The 16,085-nt window shown below is 43.0% G+C and overlaps 1 protein-coding gene and 1 pseudogene across 1 annotated transcript; both read right to left on the bottom strand.

Moving 5' to 3' along the window:
• Positions 1-889: 889 nt before the first annotated feature.
• LOC122014507 (ABC transporter B family member 19-like) lies at positions 890-11,578 on the bottom strand. The gene is made up of 10 exons (XM_042570741.1): positions 11,156-11,578; positions 11,004-11,058; positions 10,669-10,844; positions 10,397-10,597; positions 8,144-8,403; positions 7,370-7,686; positions 7,051-7,274; positions 4,735-5,560; positions 4,415-4,656; positions 890-2,291 (listed from the first exon to the last, which is right to left on the bottom strand). The coding sequence occupies exons 1-10, from the start codon at positions 11,414-11,416 to the stop codon at positions 1,083-1,085; spliced, it is 3,771 nt and encodes a 1,256-aa protein (XP_042426675.1). The 5' UTR covers positions 11,417-11,578; the 3' UTR covers positions 890-1,082.
• Positions 11,579-14,054: 2,476 nt separating this feature from the next.
• Positions 14,055-15,662, bottom strand: LOC122013475 (annotated as a pseudogene).
• Between the last annotated feature and the right edge of the window lie 423 nt (positions 15,663-16,085).

Below are 16,085 nucleotides of genomic sequence, written 5' to 3'. Positions count from 1 at the left end.
AGTGTCACCCAGAGTTCCCCCAAACACTTCAGTGAGGACTTCCTTTGTATAGCCTCAAGAAGTCCTACTGAAGTGTTTGAGAGAATCCAGAGGACATCCAACTCTTCTTGTTCTCTTCAGCTCAGCTCCTAAGACCTATTTATAGGCTGGCCTCAAGCTGATCATTTCTTTTATCATATGATTCAGTTATCCTAAGAAGCACTGATCCTTAATTGTAAATCTGTAATTAAGGTATTTTTGAACAATTTAAGTTTCTTTTGCAAATGTTTAACTACATCCATTGAAACTAGACGCTTTGGAGTCCTTAATTAGATCTTTGTGGGAATCTTCATTATGGTTAAAAAAAAACACAAGGTTAACTTTGGACTTTGGGCCTGAATTCTTATCTCCATTCAAGCTTTAGTACATGAGCTAACTTTGATAAAACATGGATGAAAGGAGAAGGTACCACTTGCTTTGTATGATGTGCTAGACAGGGAATTTGCATCTCTACAAGATGACCAACACAGAAAACTTGGGTGATTTTGACATCGATAGAGTAAAGGTAGGGTCAAGAGATTTGGATTCCCTATCCTCCATACATGCCACAATTGTGGCTAGGTGCAATGTGTAAGATGGTCTTGATGCATTGTTCATCCAACGTTCATAGTCATGGCTTCAAGTTCAGTTCAACTTTATTTAAGTAGCAACGATGAAGGTTCTTAACTCAGGTGATGTTTGTGTAGCTACTAGATGTTATGTTTATTGATGGAGAATTTAATTTCAGACAGTAGTTATTAGGTTTTTAGTTGTTTATATTGTGTTTTGTAGGTACTTTCTTTTTTTAGTTAAACTTATTCTCATATAAACCGATTGGAACGAATTTGCAACTTTGAAAATCCAAGAAGCGTGTAGAAATTTCTTGATTTGCAGAGGAATTTCACTGCACTTTAAACATCTACACTGCAATTCACCATGAAAAGACCGATTAAGTACGAGTCTAACAGAATATATTAAAGATGGTAACCGCCGCATTTACCCAATTCAATTGCAACCTCCAGTTACCACCATTCAGAACCACAGGTGTGGCCGCCGGTGTGTCCTCAGACGTGATAATGTTGCAACTGCAGCAATCGCGAGTAGGCTCCATCAGGCCGGCCAAGGAGCTCTGCATGGCCGCCCTGCTCCACGATGCAACCATCCTGCACCACCCCAATTGAATCCACACCACGGATGGTGGAGAGGCGGTGCGCTACCAGCACCGTGGTGCGCCCCTTCATCAGCCGCTCCAGTGCCTCCTGCAACACGCACTCTGACTCAGCGTCCAGTGCGCTGGTCGCCTCATCTAGCAGTAGCACAGCAGGGTCCTTGAGAACTGCCCGTGCAATGGCGATCCGCTGCTTCTGCCCGCCGGAAAGCTGCACACCCCGCTCTCCCACGGCTGTCCGGTACCCCTCTGGCAGTGCACTCACAAAGCCATGCACGTTAGCAGCACGAGCTGCCGCAACTACTTCCTCCTCCGTGGCGCCATCCCTGCCATAGACGATGTTTTCCATTATGCTGGCAGCGAAGAGCACTGGCTCCTGTTGCACCAACCCGATCTTGAGCCGAAGTTGCTTCAAGTTGAGCCGTTTGATGTCCTTGCCGTCGATCAGCACCTTCCCTGCCGTGGGATCATAGAATCTTTCGATCAATGCAATGACCGTGCTCTTGCCGCAACCGCTCACACCGACAAGAGCTTGGCTTTGGCCGGCACGGATGCGCAAGTTGAAGTCTTTAAAGATGGCGACATCTGGTCGAGAGGGGTATGCGAAGTCGATGTGGCTGAGCTCGATCTCGCCGCGGATGGTGTCCACTGGCTCAGCGTCAGGGTCGTCGGGCTCAATGCAAGTGCCACGGTTGAGGATGGCAAAAACTGAGCGGATGGATTCACCGCCGCGGATGATCTCAGGGGCGAGGCTGACAGTCTCCGCAACAGAGTTGGCAGTGACGACAAGGACGACGAAGACTTTGATGACTTTGGAGAAGGTGGAAGCACCGTCACGGACAAGATGAACGCCATACCAGAGGATGAGGGCTTCAGAGGAGTAAAGGCAGAGCTGGGAGAGTCCGTAGAGGAAGCCTGAGGTCTGGCTCCGACGGAAGCTGCGCCGCTGGGGAACGCGGAGTTCGCTGGTGAAGAGGAATAGTATCCTGTCCTGTGCGTTGAATGCTGCCACCGTGCGGATGTTGCTAACGCCCTCTCCAGCAATCATGCTGGTCTTTGCGTGGGCCTTCGCAGTGTCTCCGGCGAAGCCCTTGAGTGAGAGTTGCTGACAATATTTACAATAAAAAAACAAATATGTAAATTGCATATATTTTAGATATGTGCCGAGAACAAATCTAAGCATAGATACAGAAATAAACTCCACGACATAGTTAATAGATTTTCCGGTTTAAATATTAATGCATCACATTAACAAATGATTAATGGCTTGCCTTTTCAAATTCACTTATACAAGGCGACAAACTGACCATTTGAGCTTCCAAATGTTGTAAACAAGTCATTATTCAGCAGCTTATATATAGATAGTTATAGATATAATACAAAAAATTGGAAATTATGGGAAACCAGGATGTTGGTCTGCACACTAAAGACAAATCTTCTGAAGTTACATATACGGATGTAAAGCTGACAAATTACACTGCGAACCATCTTTTTCATTTCAATAACCTTCAAGTAATGGCTTTAAACCCTCATTATTAATGAACCTTTTAGGCACCATTTGTTTCTTCAGCCAGTTTAGTGTATACTATAGCAATGCTAAACAAACTAATGGATTAAAAACATTGTTGCCAACTATCAAGGCTCATGTATAGGTAACTAATTGTGCATGCGTGAAGGCCAGAAGCTCAATCCAACGCAATGTGCGAGCTATTTTAATAGTGAGGTACTGATACTGATGGCGGATCCTAATCCAAACTAAAAATGCTAATGCACTCATTTGACAATCTCTCAACTATATTTTAAATCACAATCTTTTGGAGATACATTAAGAGGTGGAGTTTATCCTGTATTTCCCGTTCTTGGCAAGATCTTTATTCTATTTAACAAAAAAATAAAAACAGTTCCTTGGCTTCGTGTAATTTACCACTCCTATTCCGAAGCATGAATCCAATTACGATAAGAAGTGGGTATCAGAATATCTCATAGACCTGTAAAACTGATCACAAACAGACTGCCAAAAATTGGTCACTGATAAAACACATTTCTTGTGGCCTCACTGTCAGATCTTGGTCTTATTCTTGATTGAACCAGCTAGTCCATTTGATTGAAACATAAAAATATCGACTAGATAGTTTTGTTTCAGCACACAATTTTATGTCCAATAACTTTGGAGAAGTGATGGAAACATATTCCGTATACTGACTGGTCATACTTTATTTATCCAAATGTAACCTATTAGTTAAACTTATAAAGATAATCATAATAAATTCAAACTATAGTCTGTGTAGAGAAAACAAATATAGATTTTCCTAGCAAGATATTACTTGGCAGCACATAGCATTAATGGCATCACGAGCAAAGGAATCACTCGTTCAAGTCCAAGCTACTCTTATGGCAGCAGCAGTAGGGGAGTAGGCTCAGGTTGGCCACAACCCACATTCTTCATTTTCTTCCATTACTTTTTCCTGAAAAAATTTCGACTTTTCTACCATGTTCAGACAAAACTATTAAAAGATGGCAGAGTTGTGGCAGCAAAGCTACACGAGGTGCAGAGAGAGTGGGTGGTCTGACAGCCTTGAGAGAAAGTGTTGCAAATAAAAAATAGCTTGGATGAATTCTGGGGGCCTTCCTATGCTGTGCATTGCCAATGACCTAATTATTGGTTTGCCCATTCCAACATGAGGCAAGGGCAACAGTAGTTTTGCCAGAACTGATGATCTCACTGTATCTGCCAGAGGAAAACACATTTTACGCTATTCAGTATCCTATGGCAATCTTGGATCTTTTGGTTACAATAATTCCCATTTCTTTTTTCACAGAATATCCTTGGCAGAAATTAGCTACACCATGATTTGGGCCTACCGTATGGTGGTTTCTGTTTTGGTCAAAAGTCCGCTGGTTCTATTTCCCATAAAAAATGGCCTATTTAATTTAGCCTTGATTTTGAACTTCATCAATTTACCAGTTTAACTGATATATAAATCATCTTAATTTAGGCCGCCTTATTTTTCAATTAAATGTAAACCCCACCAAATTGCCAAAACTATCAAAATCTAAACCGTAAGAAAATTCAAGAGCAAAACTGTAATTTCATCAAGTATGGTGGAAGAGCAAAGCCAAATAGCAACAGCAAGTAACTAAGTACCATGTATTTCCCACGCAATCATCAATAGAAGAAGCAAAACTCTGAGAAAAGCAGATCAGAGCATTAAAAAGTTAATAACTTACTTGAGCAAAGTTGGCAAGGACTAGAAGAGGGAAGGTGGCAAGAATGAGCAGCGCAACACGCCACTCAACTATGAAGCCGACTATAAATGAAGTTAAAAGTGAAGTTGTGTTCTGCAGGATTACAGAGATCCTCTCGGCTATTGCAGACTTCACATCAGCCGCATCATTGGCTAAACGGGCAGCTACTAGGCTTGAATTATTCTCTTCCTCATCGAACCAGCCTACTTCATTCCTCAAGACAGCTGCATATTAATAGGACTTGTATGAATCTTAAACATAAACAACTGGAAGGAAAGACAAGGACAGAAGATCTCACTTACCAGCAAGCATCATTCTCCTCACCCTGGTTGTAAGATTTTCTCCCATAATGCTAAAGAAGTAATGTTGAACCAAGTAAGCAACAACTGCATAAAGCCCAGTGCCAATGTATATGAAGACATATTCCCTGGTCTTTCTCTCCATTGCATTGGGGTCTCTGTAGTAGAACACTTCAATCATGTTGCTCATAACAATTGCAAATGTTGGACCTATGAACCCAGATAAAACTGATCCTATGGCACCCATAATTGTATAAGGCCATTCTGGTGCATTTAGCTTCAAGAGCTTGAAGAAGTAGCCTCTAGGTGCAGGATATTTACGAATATTATCAGCATTTGACACCATCTCAATGCGGCCATCTGCTCCAGTGCTATACTGGTAGCTCAAGTTTCTTAAGCTGCCAGATCGTAAACTTAATGATTTTGTGGAAAGTGAATGGCTCAAGCGTGAAGATCGAGACATTCGAGTGGACAGACCGCCAAAATCTCTGTTTCTTGCCATCTCCTGGAACCGAATCAAAGAGGCATAAGCTCCAGAAGTCCCTTTTGACAGTAGTTCTTCATGGCTTCCAGTTTCTACAACTTGACCCTGCTGGATCACAGCAATCATATCCACATTTCTTATAGTTGACAACCGGTGTGCAACAATCACAGTGGTCCTTCCGACCATGATACGATCTAGGGCTTCTTGAACAATGCTCTCAGAGCCAGCATCTAGAGCACTGGTAGCTTCATCAAGGAGAAGGATTTTGGGATTCTTTAGCATAGCTCGGGCGATGGCAATACGTTGTTTTTGTCCACCTGACAACTGGACTCCCCGTTCTCCTACCTTGAATAAGTGCCAGAGATCAGTAGATAATCTATATTCATAGCAATAAAACATCCTGTAGCTATATCTAAATTACACTAGCTGGTAAATGATGGAACAAGCCAACAATATATAAAAGATGAGTTTCAAATTATCTATGCAGTTACTATGACGTCATGGACTATAGTCAAGAGTGTAAATAAGGCAATCTAAACCAAGCATGTGTATTCAAATTTGTTCATTTTCTTATCGAGCTTGTTAAGCTTGTCCCCGGGGCTATGGTGCCGCGGAAGGACATCGAGGTTGTCATCCAAGCACCCGTGGTTCAATTCCCAGCTATGGCGTATTTGCAAGAATTTTTCCTTCAAATGGGGCGCGCAACCAAAGGATGCTAGGCTCTCGGACTGCCCACCGCGCGCGCTTACCAATTGACCCTGATGGCCGATGGAAAAATTCCATGGGACCGGGTCGGTCACCCCAAGGATAGTCAATGAGACTAACTAGGTTTATATATTGCTAAGCTTGTCTATTAAAAATCTAATGAAGCTCAAATAGCAACATTGTTGTCCTTATAATTCAATCAAAATGTTGATCTAATAAATAAAATTTACAACACTTTCTTATTTTTAAGATCTTATGGGCAATTTATAATTGTAAAAAAATTATAGATTGCTATATTTTGTGTCTAAGAATAAAAAAATAAAGCAATGAAATTATAACTGAAATTTAAAAGCTTAATAATTAAGTGTTCACAAATTATTCGTGAGCCCTACTCATTGTAGCAAAAGGTAATTACGCTTACCTTGGCTCCCCTCACAACCCATCTCCAGGTTATGTGAAGGGAGATAAATCACAAAGTCAGCTTATAGTCGACCACCAAATGGTTATGCAGTTCGTGAGCTCTACTCATGAACATTAACAAGTTTACTAATTTTCAAATTTGTTTAATATATTTTTACTATAAATACACCACATATGAGCTCTTAGCTACTCGGAGCACCAAGCCTGTTCACGAGCATCTTATTCATTTAGAGTCCTTAATGTAGCATCCAAAGGGGTAAGTCACAGACCAATCATCAGTGAAGAATCCCATACTGGCTGGGCTGAAGCCTATCCAATCTACAAAATATAGCTACAAAGACGTGTTACTTAGAATTAAAGAGCAAGATCAATGTCAAAAGAAAATTACATTCTAAGCCAAATGACAAGAAAAAGAACTAACCTATTACTTTCAGAATGTTAAAGTTCTATCACAACACACTGGAATAATTCCTAAGTGAAGGAAAAAATGCATGCACATAAACAAACAACTAGAGTGTCCAATTGATTATTTATTAAATTTGCGAAGCTATTTAAGAATGGATGTTTTTCTCTTGAAAAAAGGTGTCAAAACAAATAAAAATTAACAGTTCCCCTACAATATTGAGAATAGTATGAACAAAAGCAAATGGCACAAGTACCAAAATTAAGGCATAAGTTCCAATTTCAACTATTAGACTAATTTAATTCACCTGGGTATTGTAAGCATTTGGAAGTTGAGATATGAAGCTATGAGCGTTAGCCGCAGAGGCAGCAGCTTCTACTTCAGCAATTGTTGCATCAGGTTTTCCATACAGTATGTTCTCAAGTATTGTAGTAGCAAAAAGTGCAGGTTCTTGATTAACCAAACCAATTTGTCCTCTCAGCCATTTTAGCTGCAGTGTCTTTAAATCCACATTATCAAGCAGCACCAGCCCTACAAAAGAATAGCAAGAAACGTATATAGAAACCAAAGAAGTTTAAAAGTGACTACTATACTGCATTCATTCAAGACAATTCCCCACAGGATACCTTCGTTAGGATCATAAAATCTTTCTATTAGAGCCACAACAGTGCTCTTTCCTGATCCACTTCCTCCCACAACTGCAACTGTCTTCCCTGCTGGAAAGAAAAGAGAGAAATCTCGAAATATAATGACATCTGGCCTTGATGGATAGCTAAAGGTCACATCTTTGAATTCTATATTTCCATGGACCTCTTCCAAACACTTCCCATCAGAATGGTCTTGAACTATAGAGGGTTTTTGTCGGATAATCTCCAATAACTTGTATCCAGCAGTCATTCCTTTGCTAAAGGCCCCAAGGTTTGAGAATGATTGACCTAGGCTCCTGCAATCCCAGAACCAGAATTATTTACCAATGGTTTTTCTCCCAAGTAGAGAAAGAATTCTACAAAAATTAAAATCATAATGCATCCAGAAAACATAAAAATCCACTAATCAGAGGATCAAGCAGTACCAAGATAGCATAAAAATACACAGAGAGCTCATGATGTTCAATTGTATAGTTTTAGTGGTACAGTGTCAAGCAACAGATATATGAAATAGCACATTAGATTAAAAAAACCAACTTTAAATTGGTACATTAAGATAAAAAAAAAATTTAAATAATCTTGCAAAAGTTGCTGCCAGCCTATCTATCACAAGACACGATTAAAAGATTTCCATCATTGTTGGAGCGTGTTATTTTAGTACCAACCATACCATGGTTGTGTTATTTTAGTGCCAACCATACCATGGTTCACAAGATTTTAAATTGTAAGAATAAGAATAATCTAGGAACTCACATGCCGCCGACAATAGCAGAAAATATTGCTGTGAAAGCCTTCCCACCATCAGTTTGTCCATTCCTAATAAAAACACCAGCATACCAAAATACCAGAGCCCATGACATGCAAGCAATTCCATATGTGCAGCCAATGCCAAGACCTTTTGCCATCCCTGCCTTGTACCCAAGTTTCAACGTGTTCTGAATTGCTTCAGAATAGGAGTTTAGTGCTTTGCTTTCCCCAACAAAGGAGTATACGGTTCGAACTTGTGCAATTGCCTATGAAATCAATAACATGATCAATTGAATATGCACCAAATCAATAACATTTTGAATTGCTATTGCATGAAAAACGTTGAACTCAAAAAATAAGGCAATGACGAGACCCCATGCGCTCATAAACATGACTTTACGAGAGTCGAGAAGATGGTTCTATATTTTATTGTAAAATGAGCAGACCAAACATCCTAATTATATAGCAAAACACCAAAGCTCATCCAACAGAACTTGAAGCATGTTAGATTTAGACATGCATGGTTTACTAATATTACTATTTTAAACATCAATGGACTTCATGGACTCTGATACAGATTTATACAATTTACTTTTGGTAACTAGTCACATCCATCATACAGAATCATGTGGGTAGTAAAGCAATAAATTTGAAAAACCAAAAATCCTTAGGCCCTATTTACCCTAGGGGTAACTGAGGGTTTGATGGGAGAAGAAAGGAAAGCACAAGTTTACGAAGTGCTATCCTTCATTTACTTCCTCAAAATTTCAAAGGGAATGTATCCATCTATGATCCAGCTGGATTGATTTAGAGACCCAATTTTGGGTGAACATGAGCCAATTCCACAGATCATGATGAAAATGTATTGCTCCCCTTTCATCAAGATCGGATGAGCAACAAAAGATTAGTAGAACCCAAGCTCGAGAGAGTGAAAGAAGAGATTGGAGAACAAGCTTCGGCAAGCAACAGAGGAGACATAAGGGGGCACAAGAAGCAAGCAGAAATTAGACAAGGTGAGCGATAGCAAAGAAGATCAAACAGCATAAGCATTGGAGGTCTAGGGTTCATCAAGGATGGCTCAATCAATTAATGAATGCCAAGGCAAGAGTGCAGTTGAGAGTGAGGACTGCGGAACAACAAAGATGATACCTCTAAAGTCTAGAGCTTAGGACAATGATGATGAATGAGTGTTTCAGCTTCGGACAGGACAAACTACAAGACCAGGACCACCAACGAGGGCAAGCACTATGGGATGATGTCAATGATGCCTCGGGAACTTAGAACAATGACGACTCCACGAAAGTAGAGAGCTTGTGAGGGGACAAAGACGACACAAGGGAAGAGAACATGGGAGAGGAAATAGACAAGTGTAGATTGAAACAAAAAAGAAGGATGGGATTTTTCCATAATTTTCCCTCTCCTCTAACGAACATTAGTGTTTTGTTTCCCATTGATGATCTTTTTGCACCCTAGTGACAAACTTAGAGCCAGGTAAAACAGTTTCATTTTAGAACAGATAGTTATTACTGCACATAACCAAAACACACTCGTTACGTTCCTGCTTCATTCTTGATTTTTATATGACGTAGTAAACTCCCAACCCATGAACTGGAACAAGAAGTTACGACGAACACATGACTAATGTTGAGACAGAGCTAATCAGAGTAATTAATCTTGTAAAGTCAAACATTTACAACTGCCAGCACCCACTCAGTTGAGACTTGAAAGACGTAGACAGCATTTCTCCCATAAGAAAGGCCCACCAAAATTGTGTGAAATCCAAAGGAGGCTCAATTAGGAAAAGATAGCACATGGATTTTAGACATCGAGAGGAATCCAAGGGGACCAACTTAGACCAAATGGAATAAGAATAAGAAGAAGGTGGTCACATCTAGGTAAATCTTTGTGCATTAATACAACCTCACAAATTAGAATGTTAACAAAAAGTTAGCCCTGTTCGACATAAGCCAGCTGCGTCATAATTTCCAGTTATTCCCTTATCGATAAACAGAGGGAGAAAAAACGAGCAAATTGTAGAGTCTCTATCGATCGCACACGCCATCAAGAAAGTGCCGTACCGAGAGAGGGGCCACAAAAGCCAGTGACTTCCCCTACTCCACCAACAAATTAAACACCACCCCTTTTGCCCCCCACCTTAGGCTTCGACCATTCCTCTCAAAACAGTGACGGACCCTCACATTACCGCATGCAGACGCCTAAAGGAGGATCAAAGTCATGGTGGCGTTCAAAAAATTTCACCTGTTCGGCGACAACACCAGCGTTGGAATACGACTCACGGCTTTTTGATGTAAGTCCAGTGAGAGTGTAGGCGTATAGTCCTCCTGCAAAGGCGATCCCGGGGATGACGGCGACACTGAGGAGGGCTAATCTCCAAGCCGATACGAAACCTACCACCAGTCCAGCCAAGAAGGTGGAAAGATAGTGGATAAAGTTTCCAACCTGCATACAGTGAAGGAGAAATGATGAGGTAGCCATGGAGGAAGGAGATGGAGGAGCTACGACAAGGTTACCTTCTCGCTGATGGCGTCTTGGACGAGAAGGGTATCGGTGGAGACGCTAAAAACTATGTCACCGGTCCTCGCGTCGGTGTCAAAGAATCCGACGTCCTGCCGGAGAACCGCCTCCAGGTACTTACGGCGGAGCGCGCTGGCCTGCCGCTCCCCAGTGTACATCCAGCATGCAATTTCTGCGAGCAAATAATCGAAGGTAAGACAGTCAAACATGATCCGGTATGAAGGAGACCACCGTTGATGGCATTCCTCCCAAACTCGGCACGGTCGTCGAAACGAGAGTAAGCTCACTGGAAATGCTCAGTTGAAGGAAAACAACATTTTTAACTACTCACCTGCATAAGAGGACAAGCAAACCACCAGCCCAAGGTAGACGAAATAGAGGGCAAACTGAGTGTGACAGAACGAAAGGGAAGACGATCAGAAGACAAGAAGGTGGATCTTTTGAAATGGGGAACGGAGATGAGGCTATGAAGTATGAACTGACCTTGGAAACCTCATGGGTCATAACGGAGAGGTGATGTTGGTTCTTTCCAAAACCATTGACGAGGTCTCCGAAGAGGAGGAAGAAGACGGGCATGGCGGAGCCATGAACGACCGCCCCCACGCTCCCTGCCGCCATCAGAAGGTAGTCCCAACGATCGGAAAAAGAGAATAGTTCGTAGAACGCTGCGCTCTGCTCCTGCCTCTTCTTCTCGCCCCCATCCTCCGCCGCCGCCGCCGCCTTCCCGTCCGTCGCGTCCGCCATCGTAGTGCCCGCACTCTGCTGCTTCGCTTTCAGATCGGCGTCCGGATTTGCTCTACAAGGAGAGCACTCGGATCAACGCTGCAGAGCACGTGATATCCGCCATTGAAGCTTGAAAGAGGTGTGTGCTTTGCTTCTGCAGGTTCTGCTTTGCTTTGGACCACAGTGACAATGGAACATAGTGAGCGGATAAACAGATCTCGTCACCTGCGGTGAGCACGAGAGTGTGTTGAATAAGTGTCACCTCCAGGGACGCAAATTACCAGTCAAAATCACGGCCGCTTACGTTCATGATTGACGTTTTTCTCACCGTTCATCCATTTGGAGTTGCTAGTAAACGGACAGGAGCACAACAATGGCACAAGGATGCTTTTCGAGGTAGGAATCTCGCAGGCGAAGGATTGGAAGTTAAATTTACAACATTGGGCACGCGAAATTACATTTTTATCCCCAAATCTGGCAAAAAATTTTACTTCGCCAGGTGTCCGCATCCGTGGGTCCCGCATTATGATAGTCACAGGTTGAAATTGGGGCATGAATCTAATCGGTCGATATTAGTTTGAAAAATCCGGTGGGCTGAAGGTCTGATTCGAGACGCATCTCCCGCACCTCATCACATCCGTTGATGCTCGAAGGATCATATCATCGGACGGAAGAGATGAGCTGGAGTCGTGGGACCCAGGGCAGGTAGTAGAAAACTTGCCGAGGGACGGGTGGACATGCGAATTGAAGCCACGTCAATATCAGCGCCGGAAAGATCACGTGGGACTGGGAATAAAATATATTTCAATATTTGAATTTTGATTAATTGTGATAACGTTACTAACAAATTCCTAATTGTTTTTGATTTGAAGCTATTGTTTTTAAATAGTTTTAGATAATAACATAAATTAAATATCATTACCTTTTTCTTTTTCTTTTTGCCGTTTTTATTAACATGTTCAATCAAATAACCGCGAGACATTAGCTACGGATTTTTAATTTGTCGGTTACGTTCATCATTAACTACGGATTATCATGTAATCAAAAAATTTTATTCTCCACAATGATAATCCTATCCTTTCCAACTCCAAAGGACACTTCGTTCACAAACTTTTTTAATTTTTAGAGACTTTTTAATGCCCTTTCCAAGCTATTATTTTTTGATTTCAACCACTCATATTCATTAATATTTTGTTCTTAAAAAACATTATTTTCAGTACATAATCATTATTGGAGATTATCATGACAGTGCCTTTACTCATATCTAAGTAAACAAACATAACATCCAAAAATTAAAAACAATGGATGATTTTTTTTATTTGAATTGAAGTTTAAGTTGGAAGGTACAACCCGAACGATATTATCCATTCACTCACATTTTTAAAATAAAAAAATAAAAAAAAAAGGGAAGAGTATGACTAATCCAAAAAAAAAATCAACTGATGATATACACACATTACACATGGTAGGGACTTAATCACCTATGATAAATTTATTTTTATCAGATTAATTAAGTAATTCTTTGATTAATTGTGCTCTGTAAAGATGTTCTTAAGCACACTCAATTGCAGAGAAATTAAAATCTAAAGGCGATGCTTGCTTTCAACTTACACGGGACCCACGAAATAGATATGTGGTAGCCTTTTGACCAGCAAACAATTGATTAACATAGCTTGATATATTTTTCAAACTATGATTGGATTTGGAATGGACTAGGAAATTTGTTAATCATTGAATTCAACGAGTGTTGAGGAATGCATCATTGTATAACACACACTTCACACTTGTAGTGCAGTAGTGGCAATGATTGAAAAACACTGTCCTCATGAATGAAAATTATTAAATATAAAATGATATTGGTCCTGTCAATCTCGGTCTTTTTGAACTCTTTGCTTTCGCAGTGTGTCAATGAAAGAATGCATTTTATTTTCCTTCAAACTCGCAAGTTCAATCACGTAATACGAACTGCTCACTCATCACTGCTGAGGGCAAAATTAGTGCCCTGAAACAGGTGAAGGCCCTTAATATTAGCACCAAAACTTTACTCTCACTCCTCCATAATTGCCTCATTAACTCAATAATAATTGTTTCTTTCAAAATTAAGTATGTGCCTTCGGAAACATTCAACTTCAAATTCCCCCGAGAAAAGTCACCACCAACAGCACTTTTCTCAGCATTCCTCGATAACCTTCACAATGGAAGATGACTTGTCACTGGCTTACAACCTCTCTTACGACGCATGGGTCATAGATCTCCGCTCCACCACGCTCCCCCTCGGCTTCTCTCGCAGTGCCCCAACCCAATTCACCGCCAGGGGGAGGCGTGGTCATGATAAGTCATCGTCGTCCTGGGGCTTCTCCAGGCCGCTGTTGGCAAGGTTTTGGGAGGCCACCAGGTCATGGATCAGTGCATGTAAGTTGTGCAGAGTGAGGGAGAGCATGAGCAAAATCGTGGAACAGCCGCAGAGGAGAAGTGTGTGGTTCTACGGCCAAATGGGGCGCCAGGACCACGATGAGAAGGTGGAAGCAGCCATTTTGTACTGCAAGAAGACGCTGCAAATGGATGTTGCACCTGCTTCATCTCCTGACGTAGCGTGCTCAATTAGTCACACCGTGAAAATGTAGCATTGATTGCGTAATTAGTTTAAGAACTCGGTACGTAACGAGCTTAATTTCTCATCTCCAGTAATTATTTATCGTCGCAACTACAATGGAAATCTCTTCGTCGAGCTTCATAAGGCATTTGATCTTGTCCACCTCCCTCCTCAAGGCATTTGCTCTGACAAGGCGGCCGATGGTGTTGGCCGCAAGTTTGAAGTCGTCGAGGGGGTTCCCCGGCACCACCCTTTTGTACAAGTAGCTGTCAAAGGTCATCTTTTGCATGTCTGCACGAACGCCTCCCGCGCCGCGTTCGACCGGTAGAACACCTTCTGCAATACGTCGAGCACCTTGCAGGTCGGCCAGTACATCTTAACGAACTTCGCCAGGTACTTCCTCAGGTCGCTCTACTCGATCATCCGGCTGCCGTTCTCCAACCCCTCCACGATGTCTTCCGCGCACTGCACGTACGCCCGCTCTTCGCCGCGAAGTAGATCCCCATGCCCGAGCACTTGGTCACGTAGCCGGCCGCGTCGCCGACAAGCGCTACTCTCCCGAGTACTCTGTTTCACGAGTCGGCACTTCAGATCGAGTTAGGATAACAAAGTCAGCGATCGATGGCCAAAGGAAGCATACGTAGCGTCGGGGACGAGGGTGCTCGGGAATGGGATGGGCCTCGACGCGGATGATGGTGCCGCCCTCGATCTTGTCCTTCGCCCTCAGCCGCCTTGCCGCCTGGAACTTCTTGATGTTGGCCTTGTGAGTGACGGTTCCGGTGCCGACGGCCACGTGGTCGCACTTCGGGAACACCCACCGGTAGAAGTTCGGCGAGACGTCGTCGCCGATGTACATCTCCGCCGGCTCCTTGTAGTACTCCATCATCGCCTCCGGTATTTTCACCCGCTCCTGGAACGCGATTGCGTACTTGTACTCCCCTGCTTCAATCGATTTCGCGACCCGCGAGTTCGCCCCGTCCGCTCCGATAACCGCGTCCACCTCCGCCATTCGCCGCTCCCCTGCGCCCCCGCCCGAGTATTCGTTGTACGTGATTCTATAGATGCCACCGGGAACCTTCGGTAGATCCAGCCGCAGGAACAGCCCTTTGATCACCGAGGCCCCCGCCTCCGCCGCCCGCCCCCGGAGGTACGCGTCCAGCACCTCGCAGCGCACCATCCCGATGTACACGTGCGGGCCGAGGGCGACGTTGGAGGGGGAGATCATCTTCATCTTGGTAACGTGCCGGTAGATAAGGTCGAGGGGGAGGCCGAACTCCTCCACCATACAAAGGGGGATCGCGCCGCCGCAGGGTTTACAGTTGTCCAGTTTCCGTTCGATCAGAATCGTCTCCACGCCTCCCTTCGCCAGCGTCTCCGCCGTTTCGCCTCCCACAGGGCCTCCCCCCACCACCGCCACACGCAGCTTTTGCCCGTTGAGGTGGGCACTCGTCCGGCTCGCGCTACGGCGAGTAGATGCCGGCGGGCAGGCAATGCATACTTGATCGAAACCGCACTAGAGGCGCCGAGGGGGTGGGTGTGGCCACGCAAGTGGGAGAAGGGGTGGAGGGAGTTGCCGGCGGCGGAGCGGACCGTAGTGGAGAGAGAGGGCCATACTGGTTCACCATCGATCTTTCCGACTGAGACTTTCCGAACTTTGGGTTCACGGGCACGGAGTGTGGATAGCGTCCCGGGATTTCATAAATATGGACCGTCAGATGAGATGAGAGCATTGGACGGTTCAGATTTGATTGGATGCCGCGTAAATTTTGGATTTCGGATTAAGGTATTATGTCTTTAAAAAAAGCAAGATATTAACATCTCACGTCCATATTTATTTTAATATTAATCCTTGAATTATATATCCATTTATTTATCTTTATTTTTATATTTATTTTTTTTAATAATTTTTTCTAAAATCCGTAATAGCAAGCTTAACCTCCTCAATTTACACGTTAGAAATTACCTTGTCACGTCGGATGAATATATTGCATGAGATATTGTGATAATAACGTCTGAGATTTGAATTTTGATAAAGTCAAAATAAATACTTTCCTTATGTGCTAATCACTATTCCAAAAGTTAGTAGTCGCCCGTGAT

This window comes from Zingiber officinale, chromosome 8B, assembly GCF_018446385.1.
Source record: "Zingiber officinale cultivar Zhangliang chromosome 8B, Zo_v1.1, whole genome shotgun sequence".
Classification (NCBI taxonomy): domain Eukaryota; kingdom Viridiplantae; phylum Streptophyta; class Magnoliopsida; order Zingiberales; family Zingiberaceae; genus Zingiber; species Zingiber officinale.
Note: the sequence above shows the minus strand (reverse complement) of the source record. Positions and strands in the feature narration are given on the sequence as shown.